The 12627-nt window shown below is 56.5% G+C and overlaps 5 protein-coding genes across 5 annotated transcripts in view; 3 read left to right on the top strand and 2 right to left on the bottom strand.

Moving 5' to 3' along the window:
- TRAVEDRAFT_61326 (amino acid transporter) overlaps positions 1-1213 on the bottom strand; it is a gene marked incomplete at both ends in the record, with an annotated part of 2590 nt that extends 1377 nt beyond the window's left edge. Inside the window, 8 exons of the mRNA XM_008046711.1 lie at positions 45-98; positions 146-256; positions 317-486; positions 549-680; positions 743-836; positions 898-982; positions 1034-1102; positions 1133-1213. Of these exons, the coding sequence (XP_008044902.1) occupies positions 45-98; positions 146-256; positions 317-486; positions 549-680; positions 743-836; positions 898-982; positions 1034-1102; positions 1133-1213 (796 nt within the window). The remainder of the gene's footprint in view (positions 1-44; positions 99-145; positions 257-316; positions 487-548; positions 681-742; positions 837-897; positions 983-1033; positions 1103-1132) is intronic.
- On the bottom strand, positions 1193-2033 carry TRAVEDRAFT_32107 (uncharacterized protein; the record flags this gene model as incomplete). Its single annotated transcript, XM_008046485.1, has 5 exons — positions 1985-2033; positions 1729-1912; positions 1414-1679; positions 1313-1363; positions 1193-1261 (listed from the first exon to the last, which is right to left on the bottom strand). Coding segments are annotated over exons 2-3 (176 nt in total), but the record flags the coding sequence as incomplete, so codon positions are not given.
- Positions 2034-2277: 244 nt separating this feature from the next.
- On the top strand, positions 2278-4068 carry TRAVEDRAFT_175503 (NAD-P-binding protein). Its single transcript, XM_008046710.1, has 7 exons — positions 2278-2670; positions 2720-2891; positions 3005-3105; positions 3179-3280; positions 3342-3452; positions 3518-3611; positions 3675-4068. Exons 1-7 carry the CDS (start codon positions 2477-2479, stop codon positions 3867-3869), a joined length of 969 nt encoding a protein of 322 aa, XP_008044901.1. The 5' UTR covers positions 2278-2476; the 3' UTR covers positions 3870-4068.
- A 1484-nt stretch (positions 4069-5552) lies between these two features.
- Positions 5553-10398, top strand: TRAVEDRAFT_156153 (NAD-specific glutamate dehydrogenase). The gene is made up of 19 exons (XM_008046709.1): positions 5553-5807; positions 6184-6626; positions 6683-6936; positions 6991-7188; positions 7251-7557; positions 7615-7746; positions 7799-7920; positions 7986-8067; positions 8123-8149; positions 8205-8294; positions 8347-8389; positions 8452-8551; positions 8614-8646; positions 8697-8891; positions 8950-8967; positions 9021-9218; positions 9271-9358; positions 9416-10010; positions 10070-10398. The coding sequence occupies exons 1-19, from the start codon at positions 5634-5636 to the stop codon at positions 10136-10138; spliced, it is 3168 nt and encodes a 1055-aa protein (XP_008044900.1). The 5' UTR covers positions 5553-5633; the 3' UTR covers positions 10139-10398.
- A 203-nt stretch (positions 10399-10601) lies between these two features.
- TRAVEDRAFT_175496 (2OG-Fe-II oxygenase) lies at positions 10602-12161 on the top strand (the record flags this gene model as incomplete). Its single annotated transcript, XM_008046708.1, has 9 exons — positions 10602-10699; positions 10776-10870; positions 10932-11235; positions 11285-11369; positions 11423-11521; positions 11637-11740; positions 11792-11820; positions 11876-11979; positions 12048-12161. Exons 1-9 carry the CDS (start codon positions 10620-10622, stop codon positions 12159-12161), a joined length of 1014 nt encoding a protein of 337 aa, XP_008044899.1. The 5' UTR covers positions 10602-10619.
- Positions 12162-12627: the final 466 nt, after the last annotated feature.

Here is a 12627-nt window from a genome sequence, read left to right as displayed (position 1 = left end):
GGGGGGGGGGGGGGGGGGGGGGGGGGGGGGAAACGGGGGCGTACATCCGGTGAGGGACCACATCGGGGCGGCGAACGCGAGGAGGAACGCCCAGCCATCTGGGCAGAGTTACTGGGGAGCGTTGTGGGTTGCTATGTGCACCTACCGTTTCTCCACCCGGTGTTGTTCTCGAAGGATGTGAATGCGGTCTTGGTGGATACCTTCCTGTCCCCCGAGCAGACTAGGAGCGCGACGATGGCTGCAACGGTCGCACCAGCTACAGACGAAGCGACCAGGAATTAAGCGCGAGAGAATTTCAAGGGTGTTTGAGCCGTACCGGTCAGGAAGCCGTAGAACAAGTTTAGCCTTGCTAGGATCTTGGTGGCCGCGGAGCAGATAATTCCGTGTATTACCAGGATTGCGAGGAGGATTCCGTATGTCGGACCTGCGCCGAGGATCACAGCACCGTCGGTGTTGACTGCGATGGCCGTGGTGATCATCTGAGCCCTGTATGCATCTACATGGTCGGCGAATGTTCAACAGAAAACAAAAAGAGTAGCCATGCTTACACTGTGTAATCTATGGAGCATACGAGGGTAATTTGGCCGGTGACATTCGCCCAGCCGGTGATCCAGCTAGCGAGTGCAGAGTATCGCTCGGGCGCGAGCTTCGCAGAGAAGTAGTACAGCCCAGCGCTGGTCCTGTTGTATCTCATTCGTCAGTGCCTCCCAGCAGGATCGTGAATGACAGCTGTGTTACTCACGGCATAGACGAAGTCAACTCGGCCATGGAGGCCGCAATGCACATCACGAAAATACAGGGGATGCCCCATCCCCAGACCATTCCAACGTGACCACCTGCATACAGTGAGGACTGTGCCACAGAGGTCCTAAGAAGCTTAAAAAACCACTAACGTACCCGATGCGAGCCCAAAAGATAGGGTCGATGAGACGCCTCCGATCACGGCCATAATCGAGAACGCGAATGCAACGGTTTCGATCAGCTGTATTGACCGGTCAGCGTACTGCATGAGAAGCAAGGAGAATGTACGTACCGAGAACTCCCTCCTGAACTCTCCCTTGTATCCGAGTTCCGCCAGACGTGCGTCGTCGGCGCTCCGAACCTCCACAAATACATTGCCTTTCTTACCTACATCGGCGTGAGTCAGTGAAATGTCGCTGGCGGCGACGACATTCGTCTGGGCGTTGGCTTTCTCATCGAACCGAGACGACATCTGCGAAGGAGGAGCACAGGGGGTTCGAAGCAAGTCAACTTGCATCGGCTAACGGCCGTCACTGGCGAACTTGGGGAGTTACGGTATGTCTTCTCACACATATTTCGTATCGCGATAACGAGGGAATATCGTCCGACGTTAAGCAGCCTTCTTCAGAGGGTGATCAGAGCCACATGGACTTAGTGGTTTGGCGTACTTACCTTTCACACCGATGGCTGTACGGACCCTTACGGACCCCGCGTGCTGACCATATCCCGACAGAGTCGTGGGATGCGGTAGCTATCACCGTCTCTACAATAATACACTTCAGTCATATGGACAGCAAGGCGCTCGAGCCAAACCTCGCGATTGACGCAGCTGCGGTACGCCCATCCAATTGCACCACACCTGATCACTACGAGCGGCCATTGTCCACGATCGGACCTTTGCAGAGACAGACAACGGAGCTAAATCGGTGTAGCACGTCCTTTGGCGTATGAACGACTCAGCGACACTTCAGCTTGCGATGTACCCACTCTCGCATTGGACTGTAAACGGAATGCGGGCAACGTGAACCAGTGGTTTCAGGAACACCGGCGTGAAGCTTGAGCTTCGTGGTGTCTTCTGAGGGCGCCTGCATGCAATGCCAAGAGCGGCCGACGCCACAAAGGACTTGGGAACTGGCGAATGCGAACCGTCGCTCACTCCCGCTGCCGCATGCTGGTATCATCAGACCGAGGCGTGTTCAGCAAAAGTGGCATAGAATAATCAGGTGGCTCGTGCGTGGCTTACCGCATGCATGCCGGGGGCGATATTAGGAGCGCGTTCGCCCAGGAACCTGCTCTCTAACGACACGTTCGAGTGGATTGAGACCGCGTGTGGGCACAAGGAACATTGTGGGGTTCCTTCCGTTCACAAGACCGGATTCGCACCCTGGTTTGGGACGAGTGCCGTCGGGGAGTTGTCAGGGTCGAGCACACGGCGATGTCGACTGACCACCAGGGTCTGAGGCAGCATATAGCGAGAATCTGCGTGATAGACACCTCGAGACGAACGTCGGAGCAAGTTGCGAGGTCGAGGCAGCAGGGCAGGGTGCTCTGGGTGCGTACCCCGGACACTGCGGATGGCTATTCGGAAAGGGAAGGCGGCCCCCGACGTCATCACGAGTCGGAGGGCGTATATAAGTTGGGCGGGCCAGAAGAGTCCGCGACATATAGACTCTCTTCCTTCCTCTCCTTCTCGACCTTTACTCTCAAATTCCTGCGGCTTCGCCATATTTATACCATGGCTCTCGGTCTCTCCTCCGCGCAAAGCAGCCGGCGTCCCTCTCCGCTGCGCCCAGGAGCCTCATTCGCACGCGAGAACCCCGTCGCGCCCATGGACGATGAAGTGCATCCCGTCATCCACTCCGGCCGCGTCGCAGTCATCACCGGCGCAGGCAGCGGAATCGGACGCGCAGCCGCGATCGAGCTCGCCAAGTGAGTACACTCACCCTCCCATCTTTGCCGATCGGCTCACACCGCGCAGGATCGGGCTCAAGCTCGCGATCGCAGACGTAGACGAAGCGGGCTTGCGCGCGACAGCCGCCGAGGTCGAGAAGATCGTCGGCGAGGTCAACGTGCTCTCCGTCCCCACGGACGTGAGCAAGCTCGAGCAGGTCGAGCGTCTGCGCGATAAGGTGTACGAGGCATGGGGCGAGGTGAGCTCGAGTGCTTCTCGCGCCGCCTCGCGCACAAGCCGTCGGTCGGCGCGACCGCGCGCCTGGGTGCGCCGCGCACCGACAGTGATGACCTCACACGACTGCTCTGCCAGGTCGGCGTGCTCATGAACAACGCCGCGGTCGGCGAGCCCAAGGGCACGTCCTGGAGCGGCATCGATAACTGGCACAAGATGTTTGATGTGAACCTGTTCGGGTGCGTCCCCTTGTATGCGTCTCGCCGCGCGGGCTGCAGCTTATCCGCGTGCGTATATTCCGGCGCATGGCAGCGTTCTGAACGTCCAGCACACGTTTGTGCCCATGATGCTGCACCAGGAAAACCCGGCCGTTATCATCAACACGGGCTCGAAGCAGGGCATTACGAACCCCCCGTGCGTTCCTCCCCGCGTCCACGATGCCGTGCCTTGGCTAACCTTACCTCGTGGCCGATAGCGGAAACCCCGCGTACAACGCCACCAAGGCCGCAGTCAAGTCGCTCACGGAAAGTCTCGCCCATGAGCTTCGGGAGACGCCTTCTGTCAACCTTACCGCGCATCTGCTTGTGTAAGTTCTGAGCTTCTGCCAGGGACGCGTATGCGTGAGCTTGAACGCTGATATTTCGCGCGCAGCCCGGGCTGGACGTTCACCGGTATGACGGGTGCGAATGTGGGCAAGGAAAAGCCCGCGGGTGCGTGGTCGGCGCAGGAGACCGTCCTCTACATGGTGCGTATTCCGATCGGCCTTTAGTTGTCCACGATGCGAGTTTCTGACATGCCCCGCCCATAGCTCGACAAGGTCCGTCAAGGACAGTTTTACATCATCTGCCCGGACAACGAGACCAGGCGCGAGGTCGATCAGCTCCGGATCATGTGGGGTGCGGGCGACATTGCAGAGGGCCGTCCTGCTCTTTCGCGCTGGCACAAGGACTACAAGGCGCTCTTCGAGGAGTACATCCGGGACGGTCTCGAGCAGCTCGACTAGGCATGCCCGAGTGCTGCTCGACGACAGTCGTCGGAGCAGCGTGTTTGTATGAGAGGGGCGACGGACTGTCTGGTATTTCATGAAGAAGACAAAAACGGAATTGTAGACTAGCTATGACATTTGTCAGTGCTTTCGGATGGGCGGATTGTGCCCTGTATTCACCCAGTGCTTTGAATATACGCTCTGCATTGTGCTGTATCCTTCGATGAAGCGAGCTGGGCGAGCGGAAGGATACTACCTTCCTGAGTTGAAAATTTAGGGATAACTCGTGTTTTTCTCGCTTGTAGCTCCCTCGCAGCAAAACCTACGCGGTAAAGAGGGTGGGACATAGCTAGGCACGTCCGTAGCGAGGTCGGTCCTCCTGGGACCTGGACCACTACGGGGAAGCTTCCCAAATCTCTCGTGTCATATTTTTGGGGTATCGTCCCGCAAGCCCATGATGTACATGAGGTCAAATTCGAGCTTCTTGGCAAAGCACACATTTGCTGGTACAAGTTGCATCCGCGGCTCATAAGACGTCTATGGCATCCACGGTGGCGCGATCTGCGACAGAGACCGCAGTAGCCGAACATGCTCGTGATCTTCCACCGTGCATCGTGGGCTCGCATATGCGTTGTGGGCGCACGCGCAAGACTTCGACACGACACGTTTGTATTCGCCAGTACACGCGATGCTCGCGTTTGTTCAGGACATGTGGTGAAGACTGGCACGGGGGTGAGGTTTACATAACCAGAACGTATTTGTGGATTTAACGAACTTGGGAGGAGGTTGGACACCCAAAGAACACGTCCAAGTTTACGAGCGCAGGTCGCACGCCATTGGGTGAGCACCCCACGGAGATGAGCAATGACGACCCGTGCTTCCGTCGGACGCACTTGATCGTATACATTGGCCGCCCTGCTGAGTACGGCAACCACCCAAAGGCCACGTTCGAGGCTCGATCAAACGTTCACGTCGGACTTGCGAACCACAGGTGACCGTACACAAAACCCTCGGTAGGGCCGGTACGAAAGCCGATGAAAGACAGGTGACTGGGGCAAAGAGACTTTTGAGTGTTTGAACGACACGCACCTGAATTGCTGAGAGCCGGGTGTCGCGGTCTTGGTCCGGGCGGACACATCCGCCTGCGACGGGGGGCTCGGAGGCGGTGGCACGGGATGTTGCGCGGCTCGCTGCGCAGGGGCGCGCGCGCATTGGCCCTGGATGGGTGGGTCCGCCCGGTCGCCATGAGTCGCGCACGGTCACAAGAGGTACGCATGATGGACAGGTGGGCGCGCGGCGGTCATGGACCGGCCGATGCGAGGTCCACGTATGTTGGGGAAAGCATGTCGGATCTTCTGACCTCTTCTGACCTGCAGGGTATTCTTGGGCGGACCAATCCATAGCAAGCGGCGAATGTCTGAGGCCGTTGGACAGTGGCAGAGATGACCAAGGGTGTGCTGCTAGCTGCTGGTGATGCGGAAGGCGATGAGAACAGACCCGTGAGTCGTGAGCGTCGTGCTGTGCGGCGAGCGACGCCCCTCGGCCGATGGGCGGCAGTGTGGGGAAAGGGAGAGGAACATCGGGCGCCTATGTGATGTCTGGACTGTGGACCATAACCCAAACGTCTCGGAGCTCTGCGCTTGGATTGACGTATATAAAATGCCGTCTCAGTTCCATCGTCTTCTCCGACCTCCATCTCCTCTACATCGTCTCTGCCCAAGGCCTATTTCTCTCTTGAATACATAGCCAACGACGAGCGCGGATCCCATCGCCGACGCGACCATGTCGACCCCGACAAGCACAACGCCCTCCGGCAACCCCGCTGCCCACCTTCAGGTGCCCGGACAACATGCGGAGGTCTCTCATCGCCTCAAGAACGTTCCTGGATACACCACGCCTGTCTTCGCCGGCAAGGAGGAGCAGCGTGCTAAGGTCCAGGCCAATGTGGCTGCCAAGGTGAGTTGGATGTCCCGGATCGCGTCACTTGTGGACGCGTACGCGTCGTGGATTGCGCTCCTCCCAAGGCCAGTCGTGTCGCAGTCGAGTGCGTCTGCTCTGAACGGGCATACAATGGCCGCGTTGGACGCGTTGGACGTGCGCGCCCACCCAGGGACCGCATTCCGCTGCTTGTATGCGCCGTGTTCTCGCCGCGTAGTCAATAGCGGTTGATATCAAGAGGGGCGCGATGCTGCGCGCGCGTTTTGAAGTGATCCTTGATGAACTCTGCAAGAGCGCGATCGTCCAGGCTGCAGAAACGCGGCCGGTGCGATCGCGCGCGAATTTCTGCCGTAAAGCGCGATAACGGTCAGACTAACCGGATGCATTTTACTAGGGTTTCATTCCGCGCGAACTCGTGGTGAACGAGGTGAACTGGTTCTACACCCATCTCGGCATCGACGACACCTACTTCCAGTCCGAGTCCGTGGAGGTCATCTCCGATCACATCATCGCGCTTTTTGGTGCGAAAGTCCTCGCATACACCAAGCACGACCCCAGCAAACTCGTGATCGATCTCGAGAAGATCGACGAGAATGGCGCGACTTTCATTCACAGCAGTTCACCAGGAAAGACCTCCACCGAGGGTCCTGGCGCAACCTGCGAAACACGCATCGACGAGCTCTTCCTCGATAATTCGACGCCTGAGCAGGCTTTCCGTCTCGAGACATACCGCTCGCAGGGTAGCATTTCGGCAACCGCGTCACAGCAGCTGCGTTGCTACTTCGTCAACAAGTGCAACTTCCCAGCGGAGCCACCGAAGTCCAGCCGGACCGATGAGTGAGCCTCCTTTCTCATCGTTGTTAAGCTACATGCTGACAATATACCGCTAACAGGAAGACAGACATCCGCACCGTTTCCGACCCCATCTTCCTGGAGAAAGCGAGTGAGAACACGCTCGAGATCTACCAGCGCGTTATGTGGAATGTCGAGCAGCGCTTCGGGCCTGTCATCGAGGTCTTCGAAGTCGAGGGCTCTCGCGAGCGCCGGATGGTCATCGGTTACAAGATGAACGGCACGAAGAAGTTCTTCAGCGCGCTCTCTAACCTCTACCATTTCTACTCGCTCTACTCCGCAAGGAAGTATGTTGGTGAGTAGCGTTACCCTGATCGACTAGGGAATGTAGGCTGACATTGGACCACAGAGCAATTCTCGAACGGTATCACGATCATCTCATTGTACCTGAACCCGCTGCCGGGCGCGAATGCACCCCCTATCGAGCACTCGATCTTCCAAGTAATGAAGGAGGCTTCGCTGCTCTACTGCTTGCCGGACAACCCTTTCTTCTACGCGGGCAAGGGCCCAAGCGGGGACCACGCTGTACAGGAAGCGACATATGCTTGTGCGTGTCTTCGCTGGCGATCGGGGTTTCCCCAGGCTAACGATCATGCCGTACACTCGTAGACTGTGGATGGGTCTTTGCACAGCACTTCTGTAACAGGCTCGGTCAGGCGTACCTCGCACTGAAGGGCGTCCTTGATGAGACTAACCCGACCCACGCGAGCGTGCTCAACGACATCAAGCGTCGCTTCAGGGAAGAGACTTTCACCCGCGAGAGTATCGCCGAGGTGATCCATGCACACGCGGACTTGGTGAGCAATATTCCTAGCACGTACGAAACTAGGTTTCTGACGATATTGCAGATCAACCTGCTCTATGTCAACTTTGCGATGACTCACTATCCCGAGACCGACGAGGCCGCACAACTCATGTATGCACCCCCTGTGACCTCCCGAGAAACACCAAGCTAACTTGTAATCACTCGAAGGCCGACTCTCTCCTACCAGCGTCTCCGCACACAGATGCCGCTCACTGATACCGAGCTCTACGACCGCATCCGCCGGACTGTGCCCAACAAGCACGAGCTACAGGTCCTCGAGAGCTTCCTCATCTTCAACAAGTACGCATGCCCCAGTGGACGCTTGATTTCAGCGGTACTGATGTGGAACTAGGCATGTATTGAAGACAAACTTCTACCAGCCCACGAAGGTAGCGCTCTCCTTCCGACTCGCACCGGACTTCCTGCCCGAGGTCGAGTACCCGAGGAAGCCGTTTGGCATGTTCTTCGTGATTGGTGAGTGGGAGGTTATGCCCATGAAGCGCGGGGATTGGCAAGTTGATTCATGCGCGCGTATATAGGCGGGGAGTTCCGTGGCTTCCACCTCCGCTTCAAGGACGTTGCTCGTGGTGGCATTCGTATCGTCATGTCCAGGAACCGGGAGTACGTCTTGGCATATGCTGAGTTCTTGCGTGTCGCTGACCCAATGCGATCATAGGAACTACTCGATCAATCAGCGTATGCTGTATGTAGAAACACTTTCTTCGATATATTCGACGCTCACTCATGCTCATGTTCAGGTTCGACGAAAACTACGGCTTGGCCTCGACACAGACCCTCAAGAACAAAGACATCCCCGAAGGAGGTGCTAAGGGTACCATTCTTCCCTCGTATGTTGCTTCCCTCGCTACATTGGAACTTAGCTCATCGCATTACGATCAGGTTGGGGGAAAACCCGAAACTGTGCTTCGAGAAGTATGTCGATGTACGTTTACACTTTCGTCTCGGTATTATTGACAACAACACCGTGCTAACCAGTGGCTATAGGCTATGATCGACCTCTTGATTCCGGGACAGACCCCTGGAATCAAGGAGCGTTTGGTCGACTTGTACGGCAAGCCGGAGCTCCTGTTCTTCGGCCCCGATGGTGCGCTCATAGCCGTCTTGCATCGAATAACGAAGTTGTTGACCTGTCATGACCGCACACAGAGGGTACAGCAGACCTCATGGACTGGGCTGCGTGTTAGTAATATTCATATACTTCTGTCGTCGTCAAACTGACAAGGCTGCAGTGCATGCGCGCGCTCGTGGGGCCGACGCATGGTGGAAGTCGTTCACGACCGGAAAGAGCGCTGAGACGCTCGGTGGTGTCCCCCACGACGTATACGGCATGACGTCACTGTCAGTGCGCCAGTACGTCCTCGGGATCTACAAGCAGCTCGGTCTGCGGGAGAAAGACATCACGAAGGTGCAGACTGGTGGTCCTGGTAGGTCATCTAACACTTGAGCACGTAAGAAACATGCTGATGTTAATTCTTCATCTAGACGGTGATCTCGGATCGAGTACGTTTGCTTATAACCAGATGCTACATCCCAATTTCTTACGCAGATTACAGATGAGATTTTGCTCAGTTCAGACAAGACTGTCGCGATCATCGACGGCAGTGGTGTGCTGCACGACCCTGCTGGGCTGAACAGGGAAGAGCTCGTGCGCCTTGCAAAGGCACGCAAGCCTGTGGGCTTCTTCGACAAGTCAAAGCTCAGCAAGGACGGATACCTCGTCAAGGTGGAGGACCAGGATGTCAAATTGCCATGTAAGTGGTATTCCCCTTGCGGTGCGATATCGTGCTAACTAGTCTTTGACAGCTGGAGAAGTTGTGCTTGACGGCACCGACTTCCGCAACGGCGCACACCTGCGGTTCAAGGGTGACCTGTTTGTGCCCTGCGGCGGACGGTACGAGTCATTGCGTTTTGCTCTGACAAGGTTGCTGATGATCAACTTCCCTTCCAGGCCTGAGGCTGTCAACATCTCTAACGTGGCTGCGCTCGTCGACTCTGAGGGCAAACCTCACTTCAAGTACATTGTGGAAGGCGCCAACCTCTTCCTCACACAGCAGGCTCGCCTGTTCCTAGAGAAGCGCAAAGTCGTCCTCTTCAAGGACTCCAGCGCGAACAAGGGCGGCGTGACGAGCTCCTCGCTCGAGGTGCTCGCCGGCCTCAGTCTATCGTCCGAGGAGTACCTGGAGCACATGATCTTCAAGGACGGCAAGCCGTCTCCATTCTACCAGAGCTACGTGCGCGACATCCAGCAGAAGATCACGGAGAACGCGGCGGCGGAGTTCGCGTGCATCTGGCGCGAGCACGCGCGCCTGCAGGGCGCGAAGCCGCGCACGATCATCTCGGACGAGCTGTCCAGCAAGCTCAACGACCTCCAGGAGGAGCTCGAGGACTCGGACTTGTTCAACGACGAGCCCAGCAAGCGCGGCGTCATGCGCCGTGCGATTCCGAAGACGCTGGTGGACCAGGTCGGGCTCGATGCCCTGCTGGGCCGCCTTCCTGTCACGTACCAGCGCGCGCTGTTCTCGAGCTGGGTCGCGTCGCACTTCGTGAGTTTTGATGCGTTATTATGTTCACGGGGGACGCGTTACTGACGGATGTTCCGCAGATCTACAAGTACGGCGTGAACGCGTCGTCTGTGGACTTCTTCCACTTCGCGCGTGACCTCGCGGCATAGGAAAAGAATATCAAGGGTAAATCTAGACGGCCTCGTTCCAAGCTCACTTGTCGCAAAGTCGCATTCGTCGTCGCTCTGGATATGGGTATCGGAAATGGACTCGCATCGTACACCAACTAATATCGCGCGGAGACTTGTGTCGTTTGTACCAAAGCAGCTGTACCTATCACGTTCGTAGAAGAATTGTATAACACGAAGATGTTCCCTTTCTCTAATCCTGTGAGTTGTTCGACTACAATATCAGCAAAACTTGTAACTGCATGTTTAGGTTGTAGTCGAAGCCTCTTCTATTCGTGGGAACAGGTTTTGCACCGCCACCTCCCGCTATCAGGCAGCGGCCACCGCATAATCGTCACTCTTCGGAGTCTTCCGCGCAACGCGATACCACTCTTGAATTCTTATCATCATCTTCCTCCGCTACCATCTCATTTCAAGGCTGCGAAGATCCTTTTACCCCCTTCGGACAGGTCGAACGGTAATAATGGCTTCCAACGCGTCCCAACGGCCGCTTGTGTTCGCGTCCCAACGTACGGAGAGCGCGTTCGAGGAGATACCGATCATGTGAACTCCAACACCATGCGACAATGTTTCCACGGTACCCATATACTGAACGAACGCTTGCCTTTGTTTGTCACAGAAACCTAGAACACGCACGGAACCCGGATCCGGCTGTTCGGAGAGCGCTCGCAGACGAGATTCGGGATGCATGCATCAACGTCGGCTTCTTCTATGGTAAATCGTGTGTCATATGAGTCATGACGATCCGAGCGGTACTCACCATGCGTATCCATAGTGAAGAATCACGGTATTCCCGAGAAAACCGTCTCGACCACAGTAGGCGCTGCGAAGCGGTTCTTCGCGCTGCCGAAGGAACAGAAGGTGGCGCTGGATATACACAAGAGCGCGAACTTCAAAGGCTATACCGGCCTCCTTGGGGAGAATACCAATCCTGAGAACAGAGGAGACCTGCACGAGGGGTTCGACCTTGGGTGGGAGGACCCTGCGGGAGCGAGTCGGGCGGATGACGGCGCCATGACCGGCGGAAACGTGTGGCCGGACGGCCTTCCGGGGTTCAAGGAGGATGTCCTGGAGTACTTGTGAGTCCACCAATATGGGGGTTAGTGGTGCATGCTGACGTGCCCCCAGTTACGCTGCTTTGAGGCTGGGAGCATCCCTCTTCCCGTTATTCGCGCTTGCACTAGACTTACCCGAGAACTACTTCGATGACAAGGTGACGCTCAGGATCCCAGATCTTGGGATAGCATCGCTTATGTTGATACGAAGACTACCAAACCCGCCGCCATCATGCGGCTACTGTACTACCCTCCGCAAACAGGTGAAGTAGACGATCGCATTGAAGGCATCGGTGCGCATACCGAGTTGGTCATCTCCTATTTCTCACTCGTATCACCATTTGATAAGAATTTGCAGTTACGAGGTATACGGCGTCGAAAATGTACGCAAGGTGCGGTAATGAAGCTGACATCTGTTGGTATAGTGCTTCACCATCCTGTGGCAAGATACTGTGCCCGCTCTCCAAGTTCTGAACAAAGCGGGAAAATGGATCGACGCAGTCCCTATTCCCGGGACCCTGGTCGTGAAGTAAGCCGGCCCCTAGTTTCTCCGTAGAATCATTCCTCTGAACTCTAGCAGTCTCGGAGATCAGTTCGCCAGATGGACAAGTCAGCGCTTCCCCGAATTATCCACACTCTCCTGGCTAACCAAAACCGCACTCAGACGACGTGTTCAAGTCTACGGTCCACAGAGCGGTGAATCGCTCCGGCACGGAGCGCTATTCGATCCCCCTGTTCTTCGGCACCGACTACGACGTCAAGCTCGAAGTGAGTCTGCCACGAATCACCCCTCCCTCTGTATATAGCCTGTGTGTGCGCTGACTGGTCTGTTTAAGGCACTTCCCAGCTGCGTATCCGAGGATTCGCCTCCCAAGTACGAGGTAGTCACGGCAGGAGAATATGTCAAGTCCAGGCTAGAGGCGACATATGCGCATTCAAAGGCGGACTAGTAAGAGCCGAAATCACAATACTGTCTACAGAGGGGACTGGTGTGTGTACTTACTCATTATGGATGCCGATAGGGAGTCGGCCGAGGAAAAACTATCACACACAGCTTTAGGTCTGTGCCATGATCCGTCCGTTCTGGGCGCTTGCTTCACACTTGTACGAAAGTGAGTGTCGGTGAGCTAATGCCTGACCAGTGCGAGAGGACCACAGTTGTAGCGGAAGCAAAGTCAGACACAGCTATTGCACCTTGTAAGAGGAGGCGGTGTTCTCTTCGGATCGGCCACCGGAAATATCGGAGGGCCAATGTGCTCCCTCAAAGTTTAGGCCAGCCACTGCGATTGAACGCTCATCATTCCGCGCCGGCGGCCGTGGGTTACATCTTGTTACAGTATGGTGCACCGGTCCACACCGCTCAGGCGGTCCTTGACACCAGCGGAACGGGGCCCTTGAGGTGCGTTGGTTCCCATG

Source organism: Trametes versicolor (genome assembly GCF_000271585.1).
Source record: "Trametes versicolor FP-101664 SS1 unplaced genomic scaffold TRAVEscaffold_14, whole genome shotgun sequence".
NCBI lineage: Eukaryota > Fungi > Basidiomycota > Agaricomycetes > Polyporales > Polyporaceae > Trametes > Trametes versicolor.
This window is presented reverse-complemented; position numbering and strand designations above follow the sequence as displayed.